This window comes from Dipteris shenzhenensis, chromosome 8 (assembly GCF_047967505.1).
Source record: "Dipteris shenzhenensis isolate YYH24624 ecotype China chromosome 8, Dip_SZ_1.0, whole genome shotgun sequence".
NCBI classification, from domain to species: domain Eukaryota; kingdom Viridiplantae; phylum Streptophyta; class Polypodiopsida; order Gleicheniales; family Dipteridaceae; genus Dipteris; species Dipteris shenzhenensis.
In genome coordinates this window covers 22,489,548-22,510,622 of record NC_141603.1, presented here as the reverse complement: position 1 = coordinate 22,510,622, position 21,075 = coordinate 22,489,548, and the positions used below count along the sequence as shown (strand labels likewise).

Sequence of the window (21,075 nt, the reverse complement as noted above, 5' to 3'; positions counted from 1 at the left end):
CCCGCCACTTATTTCCTTTCTTTGGTGTGACAACTACAGGAGATATCCATTCTGAATCATCAATAGGAAAGATGAATCCTGCCTCAAGTAGTTGTGTTACCTCTTTCTTTAGTGCCTCAGCTTGGATCACCCCCAATCGCCTTAAGCATTGCACAACTGGCTTGCTTTCTAGCTTCAACTCAATCTTATGCTCCACAAGAGAGATTGGTCAAACCTGTGAATAGCTTGTTGCAAAGAGATATGGGAAATCATCTAGCATATCCAAGTATTGGAGCTTCTCACTACTTGATAGAGAATCACCAAGAAGCTCTTCATTGCGTTGGCGTGTTTAGTATGCTCCACATCCTCCACATGAAGTGTCTCTACAGCATCTTCTTGTACCACCACCTTGTTCCCTCCTGACTCATCCTGATTAGCACCAAGACAAAGACCAAAGGCCACTCCTTCCACCTCACCCTCTGAGCTGGTCTCCTCGGAGCTACACCCTGTCTCTTCTTCTTCATCAATTAATTCAGAGCTTCAACTCTCTGATGTTGAAGACTCCTCCTTGACAACTTCCTTTTTACGGCTTCTGATGTTGTAGTGCACCTTCTTATTATTTCCCTGCAAAATCAATTCTCTAGTATCCCACTTTTGAACAGCCTTCACCTTGCATAGCCAAGGCCTTCCCAAAATCAATGGATAGGCACATGCATCTGTCTTGGTAGGGATCACCTAAAAAGTAGTCGGCATAGAAATTCCACATAGATCCACTTCTAGATTCTTCACAACTCCCAACGTCTTTACCCTAGTGTTGTCAGCCAATTTGATGCGATAAGGAGAATCAAGATCTATCATGGTCTTCTCACTCATGACATTAATCGATGCATCTCCATCAATGTAAACATTAGGAATCACTTGACCATCAATGATCACATCAACCACAGGTACATCATCACCAACATTTATATCTATCTTTTGAACAACAAAAATGGTACTTTTCTTTGTTTTCTTCTTTGACACTCTTGTGCTTGCTAGCTTTCCCCATTCCTTCCATAGTTTTGGAGACAAAGCAAGTAATTGACTAAAGGTGATATGAGCTTCCTTTTCTTTAAGGTCGGACAACAAGTCATAGCTTCCAATGCCTTGTCCTAAAGTAAAGTCTGACTGCCTAATTCTCCTTCTAGATGCCCTCTTTCTCTTAATACGATGTTCCTTTTCCTAATGTTCCTCATCTACTTCTTCCTTGCTTTCTTCTTCTTCTTTTGCTTTACCACGCCCCCATTTAGCCATCATTACCTCTCTTTCCTCATCCGCTGAAGAAGCTTCTAACAACAATACTTATTTTTCTTCTTTCTTTCTCAATCTAGGACACTCGGGCCAATAGTGACCTTTTTCATTACATTCATAGCAAGTGACCCCACTCTTATCTCGAGGCCTTCTTCACTCTTTGGTCCTCTAGGTTGTCTGCATTAACCAAATGCAATTTCAAATCCAGCAAACTCTGCCATCAATTGGGAGATATTATGATCTAACTTAGAGAACTTTGGTACATGAGGAGTGCCCATTACCTCCACCTTAGAAGTTGAAGTTATTGAAGACACAAAAGAGGATTCGATCTTTAGAGAAGCTTCTTTCTTGGTCGCAATGCGAAGTGCCTCCACGTATATTGTTGGATCTTTACTCATTACTTTTGAGCAAAGATGAGGCTCCAAAGCCATAACAAATTTGCTCATCTTTAAGTGCTCCATCCCTACGAGACTTTGAGGGGCCGATGATGCAGATGCCACAACTCACAAAGCTGCCCTTTCATACTTTGTCCATAAAGTCTTATATCGGACTGCCAACACAGAGACCATATCACCCTCTCCTTGATAGAACCGGTCCAACTACAACATCAAAGCATTTGGTGACTCCACTTCCCCAAATCTCTCCTTCATTGCAGCCACCACCTGGTCCCAGTCCTCCTTAGTAGAGTCCAGTAACGCCTCATGCCAACACAAGGCTACACCTTCAAGAAAATCAGGCAAAATCTCCACCCAATCCTTCATGGACCATCCAAAAAGTTGGCATCCTCGAACAAAATCCCTAAGATAAGACTCTGGGTCTTTCACTTGGGTCCCTCGAAACACTAGAATCTTCACCATGATGAAACACAAAAGGGAAACACCAAGATCCAAATAATATCCCAAACAAGAACCCACAGAGTCTAAGTATACCAAGACCAACTTATTATGCATAACCACTTGTTGAAAAGCCTCCACAATGTGAGCCTCAATAAAATCTTCAAAAATAAGTGACCAACCAGTACCATGGGCTCCTTTTATAGAGATTTTGTCACCCTTCTTCACCCATTTACAATTACTGCATGTAGATTCTTTTCCCCATCAATCACATAAGCCCGTATGTCACCATCCATGTCCTTGACAGAGGCTTCGAGCGAGATTTCCTACTGTTACTTTTGACAGATTTTTTTGGTTGTTTGGTTTTCATCCAGCGAGACAAGGTTTTGATTTATTTTTTATATGGGTGCGCTACTGGACACTATGGACTTTATGGATGGACAGAAATCAGAGTCTTTGGTGATCCACTATTTTCATCCTTTCTTCTTTTCAAACGATCTCTACAGCAATCATTTTACGATTATGTTCAGACTCGTTTGATTGATCAAGATGTGTATACAGCTTATATTGAGATCTTTAGTTGAGTAGTAGTTACTTCGTTTTTTAAGTAACTATGAATGTAATTATTTTACAGCAATAAAAGATTTCTTCTCTCTCTCTCTCTCTCTCTCTCACACACACACACACACACATATATATATCACCCGTGTACACAAGATTCTTGCAACAATGCCACAATTATTACATGAGCCTCACTTCCTTGTTGAGTACCATGTTGAGTACCACCACAACCTCTATTGCTCCCCCTACCTCTAGCATATCCACCCATGTTTGGGTTCTTTTGGGGCTGATTTCCTTGCTGAAATTGTTGACTTCGTTGGCAATATTGTGATTGTTCACCATGTCCATAACCTCTTTCACGACCTCGTGCATTTCCTATTCCTTTACCTCTACCACCACCGGTCACTAAGGCATGCTCTGACTTGCTAGATGTCGAGCTGCTTGTGTTTGCAATCACGCCCTCTTTTAACAAACGTGTTTCATCACTAACTAGTAGTGGGATGAGATCATTGAAAGACAAAATATTATCCCCGACGGATATGATAGTAACATAAGACTGATACTCTCTTCCCACTCCATGTAAGCATGCAACCACGATGTCATCGTCATCAACTTGAACACCAATGCTAGCAAATTGATCAACAATGCCTCGAATCTTCAAGGCATAGTCTTAATTGCTTGCATTCATATGCTCAACATGATGTAATTCCTGCTTGGGTTGCAATTTTCGAGCGTTAGTGCTCCTTTCAAACAACTTTGCGTTAGTACGCCAAGCATCCTTTGCGGTTGTCTTATCCTAAATATGCCCAAGAATATTATCCTCAATAGTGATCGAGGTATAGTGAATAGCTTGATGTGATTTCTTCCTCCAAGCTTTAACATCTACATTTGCATCATCGTAACTTCAGCCCCATCAGTTATATCCCATAAATCCTGTCAATTTAAAAAAAAATTATGCGGAACCACCATACTCTCCTGCCATTTATAAATGCACAAAACCTGCAAAAAACTTGGCAATGCTTCCTCTTAAGGCTAATATGATTTGCTATGTAAATCAGCTTATACAAAACCCAAACAAGCCCGCCTGCACAAATTCACTGTGCATTCACTGTACCATATGCATGCTAAAATCTGCTCAAACTGAGCATAAACACTTCAAGTATGGTTGCTCCGGCCTAGGGCATACACTGTCCAAAACTTTCAGCAAGTACCCTCCTGAAATCACCTTTAGTAGGTGGTCAAATGCATCCACAAACTCTACGGTTGAGCATAAATAAGGCATTCAAGCTGAACTGAAATTAGGCCTTTATATCTCTGCAAATATTATTCATTCAACTCCATTTTGCTTCAATTTCAGGGTATGCCAAAGCAATCAAAGGCATGCTACCAAAACTGTCCTAAAACTGTCAGTTGCACTGTAGCATGAAACATAGGCATGAATGAGGCAAAATGATCACTTTTTCCTGCTCCAAAGTTGCATTAGCTCCCAAATAAGATAGGCAATGATGTAGTATTCACATCCAAGATCTGTGGTGCCTCCACTCCATGTAGGTGACCTTCCAAAATGACAAAGCAAGACTTTCTCCAACAATTCCAGCCACTGTAGATGGCAATGTTAGCTCCGTGGAAGGCTAGAATAAATAGAAAATAATTTTTAGAGCCTGATATAGCTCAATTTGGAGATTTCAATGTTGAAAAAGAGCACTTGTATTGTTCAGAACTATCAAAAACTTCTTGCAGAAATTTCCAGCCTGCTAGTGCGTGCTAAAACCACCATTTACAACTCATTCAAGCTTGCTACATTGCTCTGAAGCGGCGAGCAGGTGCCCAAGTAGTATCCAAAGCTCAAATCAGCTTCCAAATGCAGGAAAGAAGCTCACAAACATGTGCTTTAGAGAAATTTCAATTGCGTCATGTATGAATAGCCTGTAGCAAAGACAACGCGCCGAATACACCTCATTAGAGCCAGGTTTTGGACAATTCTAGGCTGGAGGGACTGCAAAAACTCTTTCTGTAGCAAGACAAACTCAACAACGTCCTGTTTGCAGGAGAAAAGCTTGAGAACTCCTTGTGTACAACTTGTTTTTGTCCTTTAGAGTTGAGGAGCAGTTCAACAAGCTTGGGAAGATGGAACGGGATCCCAGGAGCTTTTCCAAATCTTCTAGAGTGAAAAACGAGCTATTCTTGAAGAAGAGAAACTATCATGTGCTTCACAACACTCTTCAAGAAAACTGCTACGCAACGTGTAGCGTTAAAATGTTTCCACCAACAATGGCGGTTGCATGGATGTGAGTGAGAAAGCTAAGAGCTCAAGGTAGGAATGATGAGAAGCTTTTAAGGAGTAGACTCTCTCACAATGATGAAGCTGTAGCTCACAAACGGACGCTGCACAAGTTTGTGGATGAGATCCCCACGACACACGGAAGGTAAGTGGATGTGGTGAGAGCTCAAGAGTGCAAGTGACTGGAGTGAAGCTCTGATACCATGTTACGGAAGCAACACGAATCATATATAGCACACACAACAAGAGAGGGAAAGATGGAGGAAGCCTTCTTGTTTTCCTAAATGAGCGTCACAACATACAACATAAACTAACTGTGGCATATATATGTGGGCACTAGAACATCAGCATAACTACATCTAGAATGCGGGATAAAATAAGTTGTCCCACTTATCGGTCACCGGTGCTCCACATATCAGAGATGAGCAAGCGGGTAGAGACGTGCGTCTCCATACATCTCAACAAATATGATCCTAAATACTCCCAAATCACTTGCACTACAGCGCATTTCCATAAGCAATGGGAGACAATCTCTTGAAAACTTGTCAAGCAACAATGATAGATATCATCCCTCCTCATATACCTAGATGAGTCCAAGAACATGCCCAAACTCATTGTCTAAAAACAAATATAGTGCAGTTTCAATCTCATGATAGTCACTCATAAGGTTGAAAACAATCAACTCCATCATGCATAGCAGGGACTAGCTACTATGACATCCCCACTGACATCATCAGCACCCAACAGTGGGTGTAGACCATAGTATAAACATATGCTCTCACACATACAAATCCACACACCCACACATACTTGAGCGTCCATTTATACAAAGTCTTCGTACTGAGTTTCTGTCGGCACTCCGGAGGCCGTGCGACAAATATTTAACGGAGGTCTTAAGATGGAAGGAAGGGAGCGCTCATTCCTATTCCATTGGTATCAAAGTTTGCACCATCACCAAGCCTACGTAGAGACTATCGATCGTGCAGAGCATAAGGATTTGTGTGAGCGATGGCATATGAAAAGGGTGGAGCACACCAAGTATTTGAAGAGATGCAAACATTTTGGAGGCGAGGAAAAGTTATAAACAAAGAACTGTGTTACATGGAAAGTTGGCTTAGTTGGTGAGGAGTTCAGATTCACCGTTGTGGAATTTCAAAGGAACGGTATGAGATGCAATGTCTGTATGATCTATTTGATGATTTGTTAATAAATCTTATGCATACTACCGATCATAGTTTACATTGTTTGCAAGTAATCCAAAGCAAACGCGCAACGCAAACACCAACTGTAATCTATCGAAAACCAAAAACCATAGTTGGCTAGCCGGAGAAGGTTTCAAAACCAAGATTTCCCTGTATGATGCTCCTGTTAGTGATCTATGCAATGCTATCATCCAAAGTGCAAAGCAACATGCCTATGATGAGGGACGACACATAGGCCATGACCCATCTATCGCCACCTAGCAACAAAGAGCAAGAGAGGGCAAGACACACAAGCCTTCAAAGGTGGTACATGTTCTTAAGGATGTGATAGCTGGAACCCTGCTATATAATGAGAGAACGCACTTGGAAGGTGATAGGGAGACTGTGCAGAAGCGAAGGAGGTAAATGTGAACAGAGCTTCGAAGGGTAGCAGCCATAGGCCTGAATATGACTATGTCAACCAACCTGGGCAAAGTAGAGGACCTCCTCAAATGATATTGGGCAGACTCAACCATGACGAAGGCTAGCACTAAAGGAGAAGGCTAATCAAAAGGTAGTCCAAATCTCTTCATTCAAGCCTATTGCTTGTGAAGACTAAAATATTTCATTTTAGTCTCTCCCATACGAGCATCTAAATCTAACTGATAGGGCAACGCACCACTTAAGATAGAAAAAATTGTCGCAAAACCAGCAAGCCGCAAGATGGACGAAAACTTCATGTCTGCTAATACGGCAAAACCATATACCCAGATGAGTCCAAGAACATGCCCAAACTCATCCTCTAAAAACACAATATAGTGCACTTTAAATCTCATGATAGTCACTCATAAGGTTGAAAACCATAAACTCCATCACGCATAGCAAGGACTAGCTACTATGACATCCCCACTGACGTCATCAACGCCCAACAATGGGTGTAGACCATAGTAATAACATATGCTCGCACACATACAAATCCACATCCCCACACATACTTGAGCATCCGTTTATACAAAGTCTTTGTACTGAGTTTCTGTCGGCACTCCGGAGGTGAAGGGCAGACTCAGCCATGACGAAAGCTAGCACTAAAGGAGAAGGCTTTGTCAAAAGGTAGTCCAAAATCTCTTCACTCAAGCTGCAGCTGTTTGTGAAGACTAAATGATTTCATTTTAGTCAAATGAGCATCTAAATCTAGCTGATAGGGCAACGCACCTGCTCCATCTAGAGGGAGTTCATGCACCACCGGCCAACAGACGCAGAGAATTTCCATGGTTGGAGGTCGGTTCAAAGCCAATGGTGGTGTGTGCTCTCTCTTAATTCCAACAACACCCAACCAAATATACCTATCTGAACCATCTGAGAAACTTTACTCACAACCCTAAAACGCCAGTCTCACTATTGTGCAGATTTGGTAAACAGCCACATAACCACACATTCATGCCCTTGCCTCATTCATGCCTTCTGGGTTCATAATCCCCTTTTGCTTTATCATGCAAGGTTAATCTCTTTCCTTTGCCCACTCTGGTACAATCCACAAGCATCTCTGGAACTACAATAGCATGTTAAGACATCATGTGAATACCTGATCCTTTTGCAATTCCCACCAAAAACCTTCACAAATATATCTTTGACCATTGGTTGAACAAAAGGTCTCACACAAACCCCCCTCACATATTTGCATTTATATACACCTTTTAAGACACATATAGCCTTTTGAAGACCTTTGTCGACCAATGCATCCAAGGTCATACTACATTCTAACTAGAATGCAACATTTCCGTCTATAAAGGCCCCCATATCTCCGTCACTTCAGCATGAGCAGCAAGGCCCTTACCTGGGCCCTTAGCACAGCAGCTCTCAGCCTACAGACTGGCAGAAAGAGGAGACTAGAAACAGCCTCCTCGAACTCCACCACAGGGGGAGTTATGTTTTCACCCAAGAGGAGCAGTCTGCCTCCATAGTTCAGCATCGTGTTGTCCATTTTGGCTGAGCCAAGAAGACCTACCCTCTCCAGATTATTTTTTTATGGGGGGGCGCAGGTCGCCCAGTGCCTGTCTTCTGTTTTAAAGCACTCACTCGCATTTGAGCACTTCCCTTTCAGTTACACTACCGCACTCAGTCAGCAAGCCTGTGCATGCATGCAAGATTAAGAAGACAGCTTGCATGCATATTACGAGGTAACAATGTATCTTCAGAGTTTCAGTGAGCATTCACCTTTGTGAAGACAACCCTGCAGGGCTTCTTGAAGGCTACGCTCCGAATAGTCACCATTTAGAGCAAGTGCACTCCAAGGTTGCCTTGTAAAACGTTCGCCTAGGATGAGAAAAAAAGTATCTGAGTCAATTAACACTGCGAGATGGCTTTGCAGAGTTTAGGGAAAACCAATGCCCATGTGAATGTGCATGCTGCATCCTCTAGTAGTGACACCATATACATAGATGGATAAGAGAACATGTACTGTGTGGTTCTAACCTCATTAAACCACAACTTTGAAAACCACAAACTCTACCACACCTGGCAAGGATTAGCTAGTATAACATGCTGAGTAACACCTTCCAACACCAAGTGGTGTGTATACAGTGACCATGGTCTAAAAGTAGATGCTCTCACATACACACATATCCACACACATGGGCACCATTTGTCACAGAGATCTTTGCATGATACAGAGATCTCTGCACTGCATTTGTGTCAGAACTTCAGAGGCGAAGGCCAGAATCAACCATGATCAAGGCTAGTACTTCAAGGAAAAAAACTAATCAAAATTAACTCCGCATTCATTTCATCAAATATCTCTAAATTCATCAGTACAAATTCCCACGTCAAATAAATTTGAGGTTATGTAATTTACAAGTGATGGAAACAATTCTAAGGTTTCATTTGTACCACTGCTAGAGACAGCAAAAAGGCCGAAACTCTTCCTTGTACTAGAAGTACATGGCCACTTTTAAGGCTCCAAAATAATTTCATGTGGTATCGAACATAGGAAACGATTGTATTTAGAGCACTTCTCTTCGAACCCACTTGCCATAACTTGCATGCAGCACAAAACCCTTGAGCCACACAAACCCTGTCCCTCCAACTCTGCTGAAAAAGCAATCCTGAGTATACTTACTACGGACAACATTGTGGTCCTCATACTTTTCAGTGATACCACAAGGAGAAACTCCAAATCGCAGTAACAAAGACAATCCACAATGTGAAGAAGTGCTTTGCATAAAACCAAGAGAGAACACAAAAGCATCCCACACACAGCATAAGTCACGCACACACTTCTACTTGAACCTCCATAGCTAAGCACACAAAGACATAACGCTGAGAAGAAGCCGCTCATAGCCCCTTGCACAAAACCAGAGTGTACACAAAAGCATCCCCCACAAACCTCATAGCTAAGCACAAGGACACTCACCAGGTCTGTTGATTATAAATAACCCTGTGAAGAAATCGTTCACGGGCGAGTGCAATTCAAGACAAAAGCATCCCAGATCAGCATAAGTCACACACACACACACACACACAGGCTGGTGCTCAAACCTCCATAGCTAAGTACAAGGCCATCTGTTGAGGAAAATAGACTTCCATTATAGATAACGCTGTGAAGAAACCATTCACAGGCGAGTGCAAGTCAAGTCAAAATCATCAGGTGCAACTTGCAGAATCCAATCACTGAGTGTCTTTTTTGTCTGGACATTGTTAACAAAAGCGAGCTCATACATGCTGCATAGATTGAGAACCAAGCTTTCATTGAGTGCCACGAGAGGCGCTTTGTCAAGAACGCTTTCCAGCACTTTAGTCGATCCAATAAGGTCCCTAGTATACATCAAGCATAAGGCCTTACTGTTGGCAGAAAGAACATCAACAGGGTTCAGTTCTATGGCAGCATCGAACTCCTTGATGCCCTCAGTGTACTGCTTCTGGACGATGTGTAGGAGACCTCTGTTGCGACAAATTAAACCTTTGAGATGTGATGAGTGCAACGCATTACGCACTGTGGCATGACTTACAATTTTTTCCACTCCTAAACATGTGTCCTTGGCACCAGTCAAATCTCCAAGTTGCATTTGCACGTACCCAAGCTTGGACAGCAGCCAGGGATCTGTTGGATGTTTCCTTAAAAGCTGTTTGAACCATTTCAAAGCCAATATAAAATCCTTTTGATTCAAATGGTGACTCACAATAGAGTTGATCACAATTTCCTGCCTATGCTGCCACCGTCTCAGAACATTCGTAGAAGAAACAGAAGTCCAATCCCCATCTCTCTCGCTAGGTTTACGAAGATCGTTTTCAGAGGAAGTCACACGATCGCCGGAGCCGGGGTCAGACACCAATGAATCTGGTCGATCGGCCAAGCTTACGTCAGCACCTATAATAGTAGACGCAATTCCTTCTACAATGCCCTTCATTTTTTCAGCAAACTCAGGCTTTTCTTGTATCGAATCGCCGTTTGTATCCTTCGAAAACAATTCTTCGGCGGAATCCTTTTCTTTGGGAACTTGTGCATCATCAGGGGGATCAAAGGGATCTGGTCGGGAAGCGGGTGGCTGGGCCGACTCTGGTGAGAAATAAACAAGATTGCCGATTTTGCGAAACTTTAGAGGGACGATCTTAGAGCAGTCAGATCAGATAAATTCCGCGATGATGAGAGCGACCTACCATCTTGTTCTGGAGAATGTGAAGCCGTTGTATCGTTCTGAATGGAACTCCCATGCTCATCCGAAACAGTTGCTTCCGAGCAAGCTCCTCGAGAAACAGAATCAACTTCAAGCGCCTCACCCGCTTCAGAGACGGTGCCAGCAACGTCCGTGGAATTTTGTGCTCCTTGTAGTCGATCTATACGCTGTTGGCAGCGATCAAAGAGAGCATAGAGACGCTCGATGGTCACAGAAGTTTGGCCCAACCGATGGGGAATCTCGGCATGAAGCCATCGAAGCACGAAGGGCACCATGGAGCCGTTTCTGCCAGGGTAAAGGGAAGGAAAATGCTGGTACTGATACTGGGGGCTATCGAGATCGGCGAGGGAATCGACTTCAGACGAGGCAGCGCCATAGTTCCTGAGCTTGATGTAGGAGAGGAGGAGGTAAGCGTGGAAGACGAGCTGTTCATGGGGGAAGTGGGGGAGGGAGAGCTTGCGAGCGTGGGAGATGGAGTCAAGGAGGGAACGCCAAGATCCCTGGCGAGCGAGCTGCTGCAAGGAAGATATGTTGTAGCAGAGGGAGTCCAAGGAAGGAGATGGGGGAGGCGGAGGCTGAGACGCCATAGCCAGAGCTCGCAGAAGCTCAGCTATGGCGGAGGAGACAAACGAAGAAGAAGAAGAAGAAGAAGAAGAAATTTATTCAATTATCTATTTCAACTAGAGGTTAACATTTGGTTATCTTGCTATGGGTATGCACCTCAAAAGAAGCCACTAATCCCAAGTTAACATCTAGTGATCTTCCTATGGGTATGCAACTCAGAAGCCAGTACTCAAGAAGCCAGCCGAACCCAAGTTAGCATTTGGTGATCTTGCTATGGTTATGCAACTCAGAAGCCAGTACTAGAGAAGCCAGCCCAAGTTAACACCTGGTGATCTTGCTATGGGTATGTAACTCGGAAGCCAGTACTAGAGACGCCACCACCCAAGCGTATGCCACTAGACAAGCTAGTGCAGGTTACCCTTTGGTGATCTTGCTACCACGAGTATGCATCTCAGATGCAGCCAGTCGTGGAGAAGTCACCCATGCAAGCGTATGCCCGTGCGCATTAACATTTGGTGATCTTCCTAGAAGGTATGCCAAGTTTGTGCACTCCTGAAGCCAACTCTAGAGTAAGCAAATCGGCTCTAGTGAATCACAAATCCGACATGTGCAAGAACAAGATGCCAACTCGGATGCCAACAACAAAGAGAGGAGTGGTTCAAAAGATTTGAGGCTGAGACAAGAATGCTCGAAATGATCAAGAGAAGCCACTAGAGAAGAAATCGGCTCTGGTGAATGACAGAGACAAGAACAAGATGCCAACTCAGATACCAACAACATAGAGAGGGGCGATTCGAAAGATTCAAGGAGACAAAAATGCTTGAAATGATTAGGAGAAGCCACTAGAGAGTAAGCAAATCGACTCTGGTGAATGACAAAGCCAACAAGATGCAAGAACAAGATGCCAACTCAAATACCAACAAGAAAGAGAGGAGTGAGACAAGAATGCTTGAAATGATCAAAGAAGAAGATGAATGCTTAAGGCCCAGTTCTGACAGATCGTTGCCCAACAATGACAGAAAGGAAAGATGGTTGTCAGGTGTGCTATTCAGAAAAGGTGATAGCCAAATTATATGGCAAAGAGACGTATCGATTGATCGTGATGGTAGAGTTTCAAGAACCAGCCAAAGTTGTTCTCGTGTTTAAAAAGCTTGATGGTCATGCTCGTACTGACCTCATAGTGCCATCCAAGTATTCTCAGGAAAGATGGCCGTGCATTATAAAGTTCACGTCTGTGATTCATCCAACGAGGACAACATCCCATTGCATAGATCATCCGTCACTTCATCTAAATTAGGACTAAGGGTGTGTGCCTCCAAGTGCCCACCCACTCGAGAGAAGGGGCGAGCACTGTGGTTACATCACTATCACTTAACGACAGTAATAATGATGCGGGGTCATGGTTTAAGTCCCTTTGTCAACCCAAATTACGCATGGGTAGGGGATGGGCAAGGGGTTGGGGCTACCCAAGCTCATGGGCGCCCCCCATTTTAAGGAAGGAATTGCGAGTGTGTGCACATGGTGACCACATTAGGGCACACCCCCTCTCTCACATGGGTGGGCACCAATGCATTGACACCCTTATAAGGCTAATCATCGAAAAATAACCTTGGAAAGCAAGCAGCAGTCAAAAACGCCCCTGTGGCAGTAGTTGGCCACAACTAATGAGTGTTTAGTGGTGACGAAATGAATAAAGGATGCTGCCAAGATTCTAGGAGGTGGTAAGGATAATGTGATTCACTTTCTACGCAATGCATATAAAGCCCTGGCTCATCAAGGTGCCAGGTGGAGGCAAGTCTCACATAAATCCGTGCTTCAGCCTGTGGTAATCATGCCATGGAACTTGAGAGGTTGATGTGATAAAGTCAAGCAAAAGGGTTGTCTGATGGTTATGGTGATGATTGTGTTGCTACAAGAGTTTAAATGTGGGGAAAAAGATGGCTTTTGGCAATCATTTAGTCTTTTGGGATACCAAGTGTGGGTTGATTCCCCACTCGGAGGAAGGGGAGGTATACCTATATTAGTATAGTATCCTGTCAGTGCTAGGGAATTGTTTAAGATAATGAGGGACATACCTTGGTTGTGGGGGTACCTTTTCCAGCTTTATGTTTAATGTCGTGTATTTACATTGCAAATGGGTTAGGTGATAGGAGTGGGTGTTGGTCCTTCCTAAAAGGCAACACATCATGGTTAAGGTGGGTGTTGGTGCAGTAATGTGTTGGTCCTTCCTGGAAGGCAACACATCAAGGTTGAGCTGGATTCTAGGGGGGGATTGGAATATGACTCAGAGAATGGATTATCATTCCCATAGTAAAATGGGAGTGTCCACCGTGGAGTCTGAGTCATCGGAGGAATTATGATTTGGTGAGGATCTTGTTAACTATGTTGAACTAGTGCAAGGGGAGCTAATTGGTTTTTCCTAGACTTGCCATATCGATAAATTCTATGTCTCAGATGAGGGGTGGTGGCTACGTGCTGCCTTGGCGGGAAAGTACATTTTCTCTTCCCAGTTATCAGATCATGTTCATTTGTTCTAGTGGTTTTCTCTCTCAGTGCGTGTGTGCTACCTTGGGGTTGGTGGCTATGTGCTGCCTTGGGGGGGAAGTACATTTTCTCTTTCGAGTTACAGATCATGTTCATTTGTTCTAGTGGTTTTCTCTCTCAGTGTCCTTTGGGAGATCTAGGGATATTCTATGTAAGTTGGATAAGGTTAATTTAAGGAATAATGAATTTTGAGAGTTGATTTCTACTACTTGGCCCAGAGTTGCCATTCAAGCATAATGAACCTCTGTTCTCACTAGGATGCAACGATTAGGGGTGTGGTGCCTTGTGTGGAATAGAAAGTTTCAAGTTTGGATGTGGGGGTTTGTTGGGAGAGTCATAGCTCATAAGGAATGTGTGTATGAATATCTTGAACTTAGCCCAAAATACCCATACCTGGCCACTTTGGCATTGGAGTTGGATGAGGCCCTTAACATTTGGGAGATGGAATGAGCAAAGAAGGCAAGAGTGACAAGTAGATACCTATGGCTAGCTATAGGAGATTTCCCTCACATGTCTTCTTTCAGTTTGTGAAGCATAAACTTGTTAGGGAGACAACAAACAAAGTCATGGATAAAGATGTGCATCTCGTGATAGAATTTTGGCATATTGTCGATGTCTTCAAAAACGAATTGGGGGGCATTGTTGCTGAGTAGGTGGTGGTTGACGAGGCTTGGTCAAAGAAAATGCAAGAGGTTTTGGAAGTGGACAAGGGTTGGGCAAGGTAGGCCATTCTCCAAGGAGGAATTATTGAAGGCACTTGTTATGTCAACTATAATATCGTGACATCGGTATAACGGGGAAACCATGAGGGCTTGACAATACTTACCTATGTGGCTAATGAGGGCTAGGATCTAGGGGGAAATCCTAGGCCTAGGCAATTAATGGAAGGGTGCATTAGTTGAACCTAAAGAGGGGTTTAGTGGTAAGGTCCACTTGGACACATGGCACCATGAGGGTTGGCCACTTGGGAGGTATTGGGCTGTGTGGGAGGATCTAGATGGGAAGCTGGCTAGAAGGGGTTTGAGAGAGAAAACCCACGTACTATTTTGGTGAGCTAGCAGCTGAAGGTCTAAACCGTGGCTAGGTGGAGAATTGGAATTGGGCCCTCTTTACGGGGATGTTACATTGGTATCAGAGCTTCGTAGGTTTCATATGGGTTGGCCCGAGAAGCTGCAGTTGTGAGTCAAGAAGTTCTTGAGGAGATTGAGCGAAATCATGAAGGCGGCTATTGAAGTTGGGGACTCATGACATTGATAAATAGCGTAGCAAATCCTTAAGGACTTAAAACCGCCAATTTTTAATGGGGAAGAAAAGGAGCATAATAAAGATGTGATTAATATGTTCTTGCAAAATGGCAAGACTTTCATCGACTCAGGAATACACCTCTTGAAAATCAAGTCGTGGAAGCAAGTCTTTCCCTGGGAAATAAAGCCTATAAATGGTGGATGAGCCTCAGGGAGAGTGATAAAATTCCTAGATATTGGACTGAGTTTGAACAAGCCTTCCTAAAAGAGTTTTTACCGAAAAATGAATTAGAAAGAGTGTGGGAGGCTTGGGACAATTGCACTATGGGTAAAAACACTCTAGTCCAGTACATAGCAAATTTTAGGGAGGCAGTCCTTAAGCTGAAGGGAATTGATGAATTCCAAAAGATAAGGGGTTTCGTGAGAGGTCTCAAAGACAAAGATGACTCATTTTATTCCTATCAGTGAAGATGTTAAAACTCCAGAATTAGCTAGGCTATTTGTGGAGCATATCTATAGATTATATGGGTTACCAGCCGGTATTGTTAGTGATCGGGATAGCAAATTTAACAGCCATTTTTGGAGGGCTATGTTTAAGAGACTGGAAACTTCATTGAATATGAGCACCGTGGATCATCCATAGAGTGATGGTCAAACTGAAAGGGTCAATCAGATCATTGAGGATATGCTTCGAGCATATGTAAGTAAACGGCAAACTAATTAGGAATAGTATTTGCCCATATTAGAATTTGCATATAACAGTGCCAAACATTCAGCTACAGGTTCAGTCCATTCATGATGATGTATGGATTTCAACCAAGAGCCCCAATGACAGTGGGACTCGAAAAAGAGAAGGTTCAAGCGGCCAAAGACTTTCTTGAGGATATGAATCAAATGCTTAAATTAGCTAAAGATAGCATAAGAAGAGCTCAAGATAGAGCATGAAGTTATGCAAACCCCCACCGTAGAAAGTTGGAGTTTGAAGTAAATGAGAAAGTCTACCTTAAGGTACCTGAATCTTCAGAATCTCTAAAAACAGGTAAATGTCCGAAGTTGTCTCCTAGGTATTGTGGACCATTCACAATACTTAAGAGGATTGGAGAACTTGCTTACAAATTAGCCTTACCTGAGGGATGTAGAGTACATCCAGTTTTTCATGTTAGTAGGCTAAAAAGAAAATTAGGAGATGATGATAATCTCATTGGAAATGAAGTCCTAGTTGAACTTATTCAACCCACATCTTTACCACATGAACCAGAAAAAATTTTAGATACACAAGAAAAAAGAATGCGACATACTATATGGAAAGAATGTTTGATTAAGTGGAAAGATATAGATCTGAAGAGAGTTCAACATGGGAAAAGGTAAGCAGTCTTCAGAGGAGGTTTCCCAATTTTGTTTTCGAGGACGTAAACAATTCTTAAGGGGAAGGGAATGTTACATCAACTGTAATACCGTGACATTGGTATAACGGGGAAACCATGAGGGCTTGACAATACTTACCTGTGTGGCTAATGAGGGCTAGGGTCTAGAGGGAAATCCTAGGCCTAGGCAATTAATGGAAGGGTGCATTAGTTGAACCTAAAGAGGGGTTTAGTGGTAAGGTCCACTTGGACACATGGCACCATGAGGGTTGGCCACTTGGGAGGATCTAGATGGGAAGCTGGCTAGGAGGGGTTTGAGAGAGGTAGAGGTTAGGAGGTGGAGGGAGAGGAGGTGGAGCTCCCCACCCCCTCCCCAAACCAATTATTATGTATGCAACAGGTTTGCGGGGAGGGGATTGTCCCCCCACCCTCCCAATCTATTGCATATGCAATAGGTTGGGGGGTGGATAGGTGGGGGGACAATCCCCCTTCTCCCCCAGCCTATTGTGTATGACAATACCCCCTCGCCCCCCAACCTATTGCCTATGCAATAGGTTGGGGGGATTGTCCCCCCACCCACTCAATATCTTTTAAGTTTTAAATCACCCTGAATTTAATTATTTCTTGAATATAATTCAAGTAATATTTAATTTATTATAGTATATTTAAATCACCCTAAATAATTATTTCTTGAATATAATAGGTTGGAGGGATTGTCACCCCACCCACTCAATTTCTTTTTAGTTTTAAATCACCCTAAATTTAATTACTTCTTGAATATAATCCAAATTAATATATTTTTTAGTTTTTTTAAATTTTAATAAAAAATATATTAATTTGGATTATATTTAAGAAATAATTAAATTTATTTAAAATATATATAATTTATTAAAACTAACTTTTTGTATTACAAATATTATAATTTAGTTTTTATTAAAGTTGCAACAACAACGTTAAGAAGCTTGATTTGATTTGTGCTTTTTGAAACTTTTCAAGAAATTCAATGTTTGAAAAAATATAAATAACAATAAATTATAACTTAACTTACAATTATTAATATGACATTTATTTCTATTAATAAATTTGGAAAACTTCCACACACAAAAAAATAATTGAGAATTAATATATTCTTCAAAACATTGAAGAATATAGTGAATCATAAACCAAGGAGTATGTACAATTCCAAAACTAATTTAAAAATTAGTGAATGATCTAATGGGTATGATACTTTGAAGAGGCCTTACAATTTCTTAGTTTGAGGCCTATACAAAGTATCATACCCATCAGTTATCATTTCCATAGTATTTCCTTGTTTCGTACATGCATCATGCATCAATGTAGAACCATTTGCATTGGTGTACTTCTATTCTAGCCTATATGTGCTTGTATCCAATGGTTATGATACTTTGTTTAGGCCTTACAATAAATAGATTTAAATGCTTTACAAAGTATCATAACCATAGAATATCATTTTCATGGTTTGGAATGGATATTGTTGAATACTTGTTTCTTACCATGCATCATAGTTTTTATTGTGTTTCTAACATATATAGTTGGCTTCGATGGATATGATACTTTGTATATTTCCTTGTTTCTTATCATGCATCACAAATAAGTGTTGAAAGATATGCATCAATGTGCTTTTGGCCAATGCAGTTGTCCCCAATAGGTATGACACTTTTCACGGGTCTTAAACTTACTTATTTCAAGGCTTTTGCAAAGCATCGTACCCATCGGATATAAATTTCATAGTTTGGAATGCATTTTACATATTTTTTACTAAACCCTAAACCCTAAACCTTAGGCCCTAAACACTGAGCCCTAAATCCTAGACCTTGGACTTTGAACTCTAGACCCTAGACTGTAGACTTTGAACTCTTAAGCTTATACAATAACCTATAAGCCCTAATCCCTAAACCCTAAACCCTAAACCCTAGACCCTAAGCCATAAACATTAAACTTTAGACCTTAGGTCCTACACCCTAAATTCTAGACCTTATACACTAACCAATAAGGCCTAAACCATATACCTTAAACCCTAAATCCTAAACCCTACACCCTAAACCATAGAGGCTAGAACCTAGATTCTAGACTGTAAAATCTTAACCTTATACACTAACCTATAAGCCCTAAATCCCAAACTATAAACCCTAGACTCATGCACCTAGACGCATGCCCTTACATCCTAGACCCTAAAATGTAGATCTTAGACCCTTAAGTGTAGACCCTAGGCCTTAGAATCTAAACCTTAAACCCTAGACCCTAGATCCTAATAAACCCTAAATCATAATCAATAATTTATAAAATATATTATTTTGTGCAATAGGTTGTGTGCACCAGAGCAACCTTTTGCATGCGTAGCAGGTTCAATGTACCCCCAACCTGTTGCATGAGGTTAGGGGTGCATATAACCTGTTGCACAAGTTAAGAAAATTTGATGATTTGTGCAAAAGGTTGTGTTCACCCCCAACCTATTGCATATGCAATAGGTTGAGTGTGGCCCCAACATGCTGCATGTGCAATAGGTTAGGGGTACATATGACCTATATCACAAATCAAGAAAATCTGATGATTTGTGCAACAGGTTGTGTGCACCCCCAACCTGTTGCATGTGCAACAGGTTGAGTGTATCCCCAACCTGTTTCACAAATTAAGAAGATTTGATGATTTGTGCAGCAGGTTGTGTGCACCCCTAACCTGTTGCATGTCCAAGGTTGAGTATACCCCCAATCTCCATGTGCATGGAGGTGGAACACACCTCCTGGTCTGACCTATTGCGGTGTGTTCCACCTCATGCACAGGAGGCAGTGCTCATGGAAGCTCATTGCAAGGTTTTGGGTAGCCATTTTGCAGGAAAAGTCACCGCAAAGAAAGTTTTACAAGTAGGTTTATGGTGGCCAACCATGCAGAAGGATGCCAGATGGTTTACAAAAAGTTGCGACCTTTGCCAATGGTTGGGCCAGCCCATTGATTGAGATCGCATGCCACTCAACCCCATATTGCCTCTAGAGCCATTTCAGAAGTGGGGTTTGGATTTCATGGGTCCATTCAAACCCGCAGCTGCTCGCACAAGGAATTGCTACACTTTGGTACCACGGATTATTGTACCAAATGGGTGGAAGCTTGGGCTTTGCAGGACAATACTACAAAGTCGATCGCAAAATGCATATACCGTGATGTGTTCACTATATTCAGTTGCCCAATTGAGATTGTCAGTGACAGGGGGACTCGCTTTGTGTAAGGTCATCAAGCGGATGAATTCTTTTTATATGGTGATTCACAAGAAGTCTTCCCCCTATTATCCACAGGCTAATGGATTGGCAGAGTCTACAAATCATACTCTCAAGCAGATTATGTCGATGTTGGTGAATGAGCACCACACGAATTGGGATGAGAAGTTACTGGCAGCACTATGGGCTTACCGCACATCATTCAAGGTGGCCACGGGGTTGACTCCTTTCAAATTGGCATTTGGGCTAGAAGCAATCACGTCGATTGAGCATATTATTCCGAGTCTGAGGATTGCGATGGAGGAAAGGCTTCTCCTGCAGGACTCTATGGTGTTCTGGTTGGATGTTCTAGATCAGTTGGATGATATACGGATGGAGAGCTATTATCTCACCCTAGAGACTCAAGCACGGTGCAAGCAGAGGGTGGATTTGGCCTCAAAGAAAAAATATTTTGAGCATGGGCAACTAGTTCTTCTATTCAACACTTGCCTTGGAAGGATGCCGAGGAAGTTGAAATTGCAATGGTTGGGTCCATTCTGGATTTTTCATGATTGCGGATCGACATCGTTTTATCTTGCGGATTTACAAGGGCATGTACTTCCACATCCAATTAATGGTTTTCGGCTTCGTCCATACCATCATGATGGCAGTATTCAGTGCCCATTTTCCATTTTAATGAGGCACAGATTTCCTGGGTTGAGGTGGAGGTGGCAGACCTATCACATAATGACATGTGGCAAAAGGATTTGTGGCATGATGACAACAGTCTTTTGCGAGGTCCTATCCTAGCTGCCATGCAACTACCTATCGTAAAGGTGGGGTATTGGCAATTTGGATTGCAGTTCTTGAGCACTTGTTTGCATGTAATAGTTGCTTGTTGCTTTCTCTTCATCGAACTTACAGTTCTCTTGAGTTCCTTCGCCTTTCAGCTTTCTTCTGCATTCAGTGCACTCTCTTTCCTTCTCCTTCGCATAGCTATGGGGATGGCTCATGCTCAATTCCTGCCTCTACTTCCATTGGTTTATATTGATTCCTAGTTGATTGATGCTCACCTTAAGCTATTATGAATTCAAAGTTTCAGTAGCATTGATTGGCAGAGGGTGCCTGTTCATCCATCAGCGTCGGCGCTTTGCCAATAGTTGGCAGTAGGATATGCTGTGGAGTTTTTGGATGAGCATGAAGAGCTGATGGTTCAATTGATTTATCAGCACCTATTCTTGCCTATGGATGGAGGAGTGATCGTGCAACCAACGTGTTTACCGGCGGCGATGAAAGCAGAGTGTGGAGTTCATGCTAGGCGAGTACAAGCTGAGTGGGTGCCCAGATGCTCAAAT

The 21,075-nt window shown here is 42.4% G+C and overlaps 2 protein-coding genes across 3 annotated transcripts; one reads left to right on the top strand and one right to left on the bottom strand.

Annotated features, from left to right (window-relative positions):
• Positions 1-9,051: 9,051 nt before the first annotated feature.
• LOC147899291 (Tetratricopeptide repeat (TPR)-like superfamily protein) lies at positions 9,052-11,440 on the bottom strand. 2 transcript variants are annotated; one of them, XM_087378714.1, is made up of 2 exons: positions 10,779-11,440; positions 9,052-10,458 (listed from the first exon to the last, which is right to left on the bottom strand). In XM_087378714.1, exons 1-2 carry the CDS (start codon positions 11,380-11,382, stop codon positions 9,734-9,736), a joined length of 1,329 nt encoding a protein of 442 aa, XP_087234840.1. In that variant the 5' UTR covers positions 11,383-11,440; the 3' UTR covers positions 9,052-9,733. The 2 variants fall into 2 exon arrangements, with proteins under 2 accessions (XP_087234840.1, XP_087234839.1); XM_087378713.1 differs by having other exon boundaries at positions 9,068-10,677.
• An 8,247-nt stretch (positions 11,441-19,687) lies between these two features.
• LOC147899290 (uncharacterized) lies at positions 19,688-20,530 on the top strand. The gene has a single exon (XM_087377687.1). It carries the CDS (start codon positions 19,688-19,690, stop codon positions 20,528-20,530), a length of 843 nt encoding a protein of 280 aa, XP_087233813.1.
• The last annotated feature ends 545 nt before the right edge of the window (positions 20,531-21,075 follow it).